Consider the following 9925-nt stretch of genomic DNA (forward strand, 5'->3'; position numbering starts at 1 on the left):
AATTTCTCTTAAGCATATACTATAGAAAAGAAGAATGTCCTACTATTCTTCATAATTTAACATTAAAGCATTAGGAAATTAAGACCTTTGAAGATATGAGAATAAAAGGTGTTACAACTTTCACCATTAAAGGGAAAAAAATTGGTTTACTAGGGTTTGGAAGTGGATAACTGAAGTTTGAATCTTCGTCAGAAAATATCTATAAATACAAACAGACTTTACACACTTGTGATCTGAAAAATATAACCTCAAAGGGGTGTTTTCCTATCATAGAAATGGAAGAATAGAAGCAATAAATCTGGGGTTTCAGCTTTTTCTCTAAGAAGAATACATTTACCTTTCTATCAGTTAACCCTTACAAACATAGTATGACCTAAATAAATGATCTTAGGAGTAAGAATTTGCTGGGTGAGGTGGTTTACACCTCACCCAGTGCTTTGGGAAACTGAAGCAGGAAGATCATTTGAGACCAGCCTGGGCAACATAACTTGCTAGTCCTCCCACCTCAGGCCTAGCTACTGTGAAGGTTGAGGTGGGAGGATCACATAAGCCCAGAGGTTGAGACTGCAGTGAGCTTTACTCACACCACTGCATTCCACCCTGGACAACAGAATGACACCCCCATATCTTAAATAAAAAAAAAAAAGGAGTAAGAATTTTATGATGTGAGTCCACTGCAACCAATCAAGCAACCCTACCCAAAAAGCCCACATCAATGCAGGCTGAGAGCTGCCCCACGAAAAATGGTTTACGTTGACAGCAAGGTTAATTATGAGAACATGAAAATTATATCAGCAAATATAACGAATAAATGCCTCCTTTCGATGTTGGAGCAACAATTAGGCTCAGTGAAAAGTGATGAGAAACATACTGATATCAACTTATACTACCTTAAGTACAAACAGTTAAAGAGAAAGCTAACTATAATAGAAAGTAAAGGGTCAGGCGCAGTGGCTCACGCCTGTAATCCCAGCGCTTTGGGAGGCTGAGGTGGGTGGATCACTTGAGGTCAGGAGTTCAAAACCAGCCTGGCCAACATGGTGACACCCTGTCTCTACTAAAAACACACAAAAAGTTAGCCGGGCATGGTGGCACGTGCCTGTAGTCCCAGTTATTCTACTTGAGAGGCCTGTAGTCCCAGTTATTCTACTTTAGTCCCAGCTACTCTACTTGGGAGGCTGAGGCAGGAGAATCGCTTGAACTTGGGAGGCGGAGGTTGCAGTGAGTCGAGATCACACCACTGCACTTCAGCCTGGGCAACAGAGTAAGACTGTCTCAAAAACAAAACAAAACAAACAAAAAAAAAAAAAAAGAAAGAAAAGAAGAAAAAAAATGAACTCACCGGAACCAAAGGGGTGTCTTCTATAGGAAACTTGGAATCAACTGAGACACACAAACGCTCATTTTTCTCACAGCTCTGCTGGCTGATGAGTGTGTCTGCGTAGTTGGGTTGGGGGGAGATCAGGTGACTCTTCCTTGAGTCAGCAGTGAGGGAGAACTCCTGAGAATAGGTCTGTAGGAAAGCTCTAACCCCATCTACACCCACAAAGTGTGACGTGGGCACACCAGCCAACCCATCACTTGTAGCCTGCAGCAGACGTGAGGCGTGCCAGTGCCTCAGCCTGAGGGCCAGGAGCATGATAACGAAGGTGAGGAAGACACAGGAGACCACTGTGACAGCCACAACGAGGTAGAGGGTAAGGTCTGAGGTCTCCAGGTCTGCAGGGATCTGAAGACTGCCCAGGTCAGCCAGGATGTCTGGGATGCTGTCAGCTATGGCTACTGTGAGCGTGACAGTGGCCGACAGAGGGGGCTGGCCATGGTCCTGTACAGCCACCACAAGGCTCTGTTTGAGCACATCTCTATCTAGCAGGGCCCGAGCTGTGCGCACTTCACCTGTGTGCAGCCCCACCGAGAAAAGCCCTGGCTCACTGGCCTTGAATAAGCGGTAGGACAGCCAAGCATTCTGGCCTGAGTCTCTGTCCACTGCCACCACCTTGGTCACCAGGTAGCCGGGCTCTGCAGAGCGGGGTGCCAGCTCCACACCAGTAGAACCATCAGTGGGGAGGGCGGGGTACAGGATTTCTGGGGCATTGTCGTTCTGGTCCAAAACAAATAGTCTCAATGACACATTGCTGCTAAGTGGTGGGTTTCCACTGTCACTTGCCCTCACCTGCATTTGCAAATCTCTAAACTGCTCATAGTCAAAGGAGCACAGAGCATACAGCACACCAGTCTCCGAGTTAATAGAGACATAGGTGGAGAGAGGAGACCCTTGGATGATATCCTCTGCCAAGGAGTAAATAACTCTAGAATTCTCATTGCTATCAGGGTCATAGGCGATCACTGAGAAGATGGAAGTACCTCTGGCGTTGTTTTCCGGGAGGTAGACTGAGTAGGAGGCTTGAGAGAAGGTAGGTGGATTATCATTGATGTCAGTCACTTGCAGAGTGATGTGAATTTCTGTGGACAGGGGCGGAGTTCCTCTGTCTGTTGCAGTCACCGTGATATTATATTCTGAGGCTTTTTCTCGGTCAAGAATTTGGGCCGTCAACAATCTATAATAATCTTCTTCTGAATTTTCTAATTTAAAATGTAGATTCTCCTGGATGGAACAGACAACTTGACCATTTTTTCCCGAGTCTCGGTCATGAGCATTGAAAAGAAGAATTACTGTTCCCTGAGGTGCATCTTCTCTCACTGGGCTAAACAGAGATGTAATGGTCACTTCAGGTCTATTGTCATTTACATCTTCCACTGAAATGAGCACTTTTGTCCACCCTTTCAATCCCCCACCATCTTCAGCTTGTATTTCCATTTCATAAAATGAACATTCTTCATAATCTAGACTTTTTGCTATTGATATTTCCCCAGTATTTTCATTAAGCTGGAATAACAGAGATTGTTTTTCACTAATTTTCCAGAATTTGTATGCCACTTTTCCGTTGGTTCCCTCATCCGGGTCACTGGCTGTTGCAGTAAGCAACCGCGTGCCTGGGGGCACGTTCTCAAGGACTTTCACTCTGTAAATCGGTTGAGCAAAAATCGGGGCGTTGTCATTTGTATCCAACACTGTCACATGGATGCGCACCGTGCTGGAGCGACGCGGCTCGCCGCCATCTGAGGCCGTGAGGACCAGGTGGTGAGCAGCCGCCTCCTCCCTGTCCAGGGCTCGCTCCAGCAGCAGCTCTGGGTTTATGGCTCCATTGTCTCCAGTCTGCACGTTCAGCGAGAAGTGGTGATTGGGGCTGAGCTGGTAGCTCTGGAGGGAGTTCACGCCCACATCCGGGTCAACAGCTTCTGGGAGTGGATAACGTGCTCCAGGAACCGCGACTTCGTTAATTTTTACTTCCAGACTTTCGGCCTGGAATTTTGGGGCACTGTCGTTAATATCAGTTACTTCTATTTCTATTCCGTACAATTTCACTCTGTCTTCAACCAGGACTTTAAAGTTCACCAGACACCGCGGGCTCTGAGCACACAGCTCCTCCCGGTCTATCCTACCCGCGGTGACCAAGCTGCCGCTGCGCGGGTTCAGAGAGAAAAGCTGCGTCCTACCTCTGGAGATGATGCGTACTCCGCGCTCCGCCAGCTCCCGGGGCTCTAGAGCCAGGTCCTTGGAGATGTTGCCCACAATATAGCCCTTTTCTGTCTCTTCAGGCACTGAGTAGCGAATCTGACTGGCCCTGGCCTCCCATAGCATCCCCAGGAGCGAGCACAGCAGGACGAATCTTCCGCGGAGCTGGCATTTGGTTGGAGCTGCCATTGCTGCCTTGCTTTGGAATTTTCTCAAAATACTCTCTGTGCGCGCTGCTTCATCAGGTTCTTTCTTCCCTCCTGCGAAGTATGGTGATCCTTTTCCTTAGGAGAAAGCCAGAGTGCCCTAAGTTAAGAGGTTGAGTTTTGCTGCAGTCTGGGAGCAGGTTTGTGGGATCTGCCGGGTTTTGTGTAGTCACATAACTGGAAATCCCGTTGGAGTCCTGATTTTTGCTTAGAGTTGATCAACAGCGGCGCTCAGAGTCGTAAGTCGTTACTACACCTACTGATGTGTAACATATCAGATGGCTGATAAACACTACTCTTTTCTAATTATGATTTTAGATTTCTCCAATTGTTTCTTGCATTTGTATTTCAAAAGCAATCTATTTTTTAGATATCTGAGTTGTAAATAAGGTGGAATAAAATTTCTGTATGTTATTAAATCACAAACCATGGCTTAATTTACTCTTATTCTTGGTAGAATTTTGCACTCTATATCTAGATATGTAAATTATTATAATTTCCTTTTTATGATGCTTCAATTTTTTCTGTATATCAACAATTTTCTGAAGTAATTTTTATGTTCAATCGTGTTTGGAAATACATTCATTTTTAATTTTTATACCTATATTATATATTTGTAAATGTAAAATATGTAATTGTATTGAATACATATATAAGGATACATTATCCACTTTGAAATTATTTTCTGGGGTTAATTTATTTTGATGGTAAAATTCCTGGAAAAACGTTTCTTTTAAATTTTTGTGTTATAAAAGTAATGTTAATTCAGCAATAGTTACAGATGTTCTCACCTAATATTGCTAAATAGGAACAGGATTAAAGTTTTTTGGAAATTTTTACATTTTTGTGGTTGCTTAAACGTTTCTGCCATTTCAAAAAATGCTTAATTTTTTTTTGTGAATACGTAATGCATGCACAGACTGTGTTTCAATGATTCAAATGCACGTACGCTGAAAAGCAAGTTTCTATTTTAATCCTCCATCAATAAATTATGCAATTTTAAAGTGGTTTTAAACATTATTCTAAGGGTCACTTAAACTTATATAATAATTTGGGAAAAAGAACACAATATATACAACAAAGAAAACTACTGAAAGGTTAAAAGTAAGTGGTAACGCTGAAATCTCAGCGTTTACTGAATCACATACTAAGGGAAACCAAGCAAAATACTTATACCATGTAATGGGAGCTTTGTATGTACACAAGACTAGTAGTTTTTGTCTTAAAAATGGAATAATTCTGCATTCTCCTTCCTTCCTACAAGGATGTTGAGAAAACATCCAGTCATTTATATTTAGAGCTCCAAACGACAAGACAAATCCGGTGTGTTTTCCCCCTTCTTCAAGAATATATGTCAGGATTCCGAGCAAGAGAAATTCAGGCAATAGCATTTCCTTTTCTTGTAAGTTTCCTCTGGTGATTATATAGAGGTAGAGAAGGATTTTACATCCAAGAAAACCTGGATAAACTTAGAAATGATTAGGATGATTTGGACCTTATAAGTTCAGTGAATCAGTCTCTCTCTTTCTCTCGCATACACATAACATATAGTCGTCGTCTTCTTCTTCTTCTTCTTCTTCTTCCTCTTCCTCTTCCTCTTCCTGTTCTTCTCCTCCTCCTCCTCCTCCTCCTCTTCTTCTGCTTTTTTTTGAGCCGGAGTTTCGCTCTTGGAGAGATCTCAGCTCACCGCAACCTCTGCCTCCCAGGTTCAAGCAATTCTCCTGCCTTAGCCTCCTGAGTAGCTGGGATTACAGGCAGCCACCACCACACCCAGCTAATTTTTGTATTTTTAGTAGAAACGGGGTTTCACCATGTTGGCCAGGCTGGTCTTGAACTCCTGACCCTGTGATCCACCCGCCTTGGCTTCCCAAAGTGCTGGGATTACAGGCATGAGCCACTGCACCCGGCCAACATATAGTATTTTTAATTAAATTTTAGGAGATTCAAAAATCATAAATCCATTAGGTAGGAATAAGAAAGTATATATGAGGAACATGAGAAAGAGATGGAAACTACCAGTGAAATCAGTGAAGAAAGACAACTACTAGCAGTTTCTTTGCTTTGAAAGATGAATTAAATGTTTACATACATTAAATTTAATATTTATCTACAGATAAAATATAAACATGTTAAAGAATGAGACAATCAATGGGTAAAAGCTAATTTCATTAGCTTTGAGAAAGAGGACAAAAAAAGTACCAAATGTTTTTGCTAGCTAGGAAGCTAAGAGCAAACTCTCACTACTTTGTAAACCTATAAGGCTACTTCTTTTATGTGATATAACAACTCACAATCCACTGCTCCTCTTAAAGAATGGTTGGACAGCTTTTCTGAGCAGCTACAACTTTCCTAAGACAACTCATTAGACCTGACAATATACGGTATTTTCATGTAAATACAGAAAATTGGGTGGGTAATGAAAAAGAATAGACATAAATAAAACTCACCAACTCAGGATGGGAAGTCGACTCACTGGAATTACAAAGTGGAAATAAGGCCCCAGATGAATCACCACAAAGTATGTCTTGTCCTGAACTCAATTGCTCACTAGATTTTAGGAAATTAAACTCCGTCTTTCCTGTATGTGCAACACATAGGTTGTAGGAATAAGGCAAAGTCCCCTCGCTGTAGTTGGGGGGAATCACAGGTCCAGACTTGACACAGAGACCAGGTTGGAAGCAGCTCCAGGCGGCGGGGCTGGAGGAGCGTCTCAGGCGCAAGGCAATGGCCAGAATCATGGCCAGGAGGAAGAGTACTGAGATCAAGGCCAAGGCCACCACTAGGTAAAACTGCAGCTCAGCCTGGGGGTCAGAGGGGTCGGGGCGGTCAGTGATATCCGGCAGCACCTCCTGCAAGCTGTCGGCGAAGACCAGGTGCAATGTGGCAGTGGCAGAGAGTGGTGGCTGTCCACCATCACGCACAGCGACCAGCAGGCGCTGTCGGGCCGCATCCCTGTCGCCCAAGGCACGTGCCGTGCGCACTTCGCCCGTGCGTAGCCCCAGGCTGAAGAGCCCGGGCTCGCTAGCCTGCAGCACGTGGTAGGACAGCCAGGCGTTGTGTCCTGAGTCTGCGTCCACCGCCACCACCTTGGTCACCAGGTAGCCGGGCTCTGCAGCGCGCGGCACCATATCGAAGAGCGCAGAGCCATCGGGACCCAGCGCGGGGTACAGCACCCTAGGTTCATTGTCGTTGCGGTCGCCCACCAACACGCGCAGGCTCACGTTCGCACAGAGCGCAGGTGAGCCCTGGTCGCGGGCCTGCAGTGTGAGTTCGAAGGCGCGCAGCTGCTCGTAGTCAAAGGCGCGCTGCGCGAACACCACGCCACTTTGCGCGCTCACGGACACGTAAGAGGCTAGTGCCAGAGGCTCTAGGTCGCTGGCCATGATGGAGTAGGAGACTTGGCCATTCAACCCCAAGTCCGGGTCCGAGGCGCAGACTTGGGCGATGGAGGCCCCAGGGGGGTTGTTTTCGGCTACACTGACTAAGTAGGACGCCTGGTGGAAAACCGGAGCGTTGTCGTTGACGTCGCTGATATGCAGGATGACGCTTATGCTGGAGGAGAGGGGCGGCTTGCCCATGTCTGTGGCTGTGACGGTGACGTTGTACTCCGGGGTCTGCTCTCGGTCTAGGGTTCCATCTGTTACCAACTTATATGAATTTTTGGATGAAGAGATAATCTTGAAAGGGACTTCGCCTTGTAATTGACAATTAACTTCCCCATTTTCCCCAGAATCTTGGTCATGTATTTTGATCAACGCAATTAGTGTTCCAGGCACCGCGTTTTCCAGAATCATCTCAAGTAGAGAATGGAATGTAACTTCTGGGCTATTGTCATTTTCATCTTGAATATTAATTTCAATTGTACATTGTGCAACCAGTCCACCACCATCCCTCCCTTCTACTGTCATTGAATATTCCTTGGTTTCTTCAAAATCCAGTTTCTTGTGAGTGGTAATTTCCCCGCTCTTTGAATTCAGACCAAAGATTTGCCCGGTTCTATAGAAGGAATAAGTAATTTCTGAGTTGATGCCCTCGTCTTGGTCGGTGGCTGACACTTGCAGCACAGTGGTGCCTGGTGGCACGTTTTCCCGAAGGCTGACTCTGTACACATCCCGGCTGAATACCGGGGGATTATCATTGGCGTCAGTTACCTGGATACGGAGCTCAGTGGTGCCGCTTAGGGGTGGATCTCCACCGTCCAAGGCAGTCAGGACTAAACGATGGTAACTCTGTTGTTCCCGGTCTAAGGTTTTCTCCAACGCCAGTTCCGGGTATTTACTACCATCTTGTTTCTCCTTAATTATTAATGAGAAACTTGGGTTAAGAGAGAGTTTATACTTCTGTAGAGAGTTTAAGCCAGTATCTGCATCTTCTGCTACTTCTAATATAAATCGTGTGCCAGGCTGCGCAGACTCACTTATTTGCAGCTCAAAGGAATTTTGCGTGAATGTTGGCGTGTGGTCATTAATGTCCTCGATCTCCACATTCACGTGATAAAAGTTCAGTGGATTTTCAGCAACAGCCTCAAATTCCAGAGCACAAGCTGGATTCTTCCCGCATATCTCCTCCCTGTCTAGCCTGCTGCTCACAAGCAACTCCCCTCTCTCTGCGCTCACGGTGAAGTAAGGCTTCTCCGAACTGACGCGCAGTTTTCGAGTCGGTAACTCCTGGACGCTGAACCCCAGGTCGGTGGCGAGGTTCCCCACTACTGAGCCCTTGGGCATTTCCTCGGAAATCCGGTAGCGGATCTGCTCACAGGGCGCCGGGCAGAACAAAGGCAGCAGGAAGAGAAAGAACATTGGCAGCCTCTCAGCCCGGCCCAGCTCCCCAGCGCCGCTCCCCATCCCTCTTGCTCTCCTCAGCTTGCTCACCAGCCTGGAGACGCCGAGTTACAAATAACCTCTTTATTGCAGATTTTCGGATCTCCGAATGGACTTTAGTTCCAATTTCAGTTCAGGAAAAGATTCTTCTTTTTCCGAGGAGGAAGCGGTGCAAAGGCTGGCGCTGGGGAGTCTGAACCGGGGCTGCCCTGGAAAGCGCGTTGCGGCTGCGCGAGGAGAGCTGGAGGCCAAGCTCTCCACTTTGGCCAACAGCGGCGCCCAGAGTCAGCACTAGGAAACTACAGCCTCTGCTGCTTCAGTTTAACCAGCGCAGTAATTGTATTTGAGGGCCTAACTCAACAAGCCAAGTTTTTACGTTCATATATTTAATAACAAATTATAACACACTCTTTAAGGTATCTTTTCTGTTTTCCAAATTGTTAGAAATATCACGTTGGGTTTTTATGCAAACCTGCATACATTGGTCCATTCTTTCACCATTCTGCAAACATACCTTGAACTCTTAGCTAGAACTAAGTATTGCCCTTGTCACTGCAATATAATAATTAACATGTTACAGTTCTTGCTCTCAGAGGCTTCATAATACATTGATTTCAAAAATTGATTTTTATTAGCTATGGCGTGTGGAAACAATTTTATCATTCTTCTGTTCATTTATACGATTTCCGACCCCCCAATATTTCTACTGTTTTATATTACACATATTAGGGAAATCTATACTATTTAAAACTATTTTTTAAAGTTGTGGCAATTTTGTACCAATCCCCAAACATCTCCTCTTCCTAACAATATTAACATTCTTTATAAAAATAATTTTTCTTTACTCTTCTACTTCACAAAATATTACTTTATACTGCCCGCATGATGCAGCCAAGAAATGATATACCCTACTACATTGCTCTTCTTCATATCTCAAAATACTTGTCTTATGTCATATCTTTTACAGTACATAAATTCATTCTTAAGAGTTACTGGAGAAATGCTTATTTATTCTGCAATACAAGGTACAAATGGATATTCTAGTGGATTGCATTATTATCCTATCTATGTACCATCACTGTAGTGAAGAAGTGACTTTGGAATTGGATAAATGAAGCTCATAAGTTTGTTTTCATAAATTTATGGAATATAGTGACATTGGTCAACCTTCTTTAGTCCATTTGTCAGATTAATAAAAACAACTAGCCAACATTTTTAGGTAGAGTAAGGATTTGCTTTCCTACCAAGGCAACTTTCATCACAGTTTTTTAAATTGCAAAGTGCCAATAATATGTTGTCCTCTCAAATGTGCATCCAAATGG

General features: G+C 44.5%; 1 protein-coding gene across 10 annotated transcripts in view; it reads right to left on the reverse strand.

Moving 5' to 3' along the window:
• Positions 1-9925, reverse strand: part of LOC117065702 (protocadherin gamma-C4) — a 181706-nt gene that overhangs the window by 114216 nt on the left and 57565 nt on the right. Inside the window, exon 1 of one of the 10 annotated variants that reach the window (XM_033180882.1) lies at positions 6231-9156. The exons of 8 other annotated variants lie outside the window; for them this stretch is intronic. In XM_033180882.1, the coding sequence (XP_033036773.1) occupies positions 6231-8627 (2397 nt within the window). In that variant the 5' untranslated portion in view covers positions 8628-9156. Of the gene's footprint in view, positions 1-1342; positions 4025-6230; positions 9157-9925 lie in introns of those variants that run through there. One more of the 10 variants, XM_033180876.1, reaches the window with a different exon arrangement.

Source organism: Trachypithecus francoisi, unplaced genomic scaffold (assembly GCF_009764315.1).
Source record: "Trachypithecus francoisi isolate TF-2019V2 unplaced genomic scaffold, Tfra_2.0 Lachesis_group2, whole genome shotgun sequence".
Classification (NCBI taxonomy): domain Eukaryota; kingdom Metazoa; phylum Chordata; class Mammalia; order Primates; family Cercopithecidae; genus Trachypithecus; species Trachypithecus francoisi.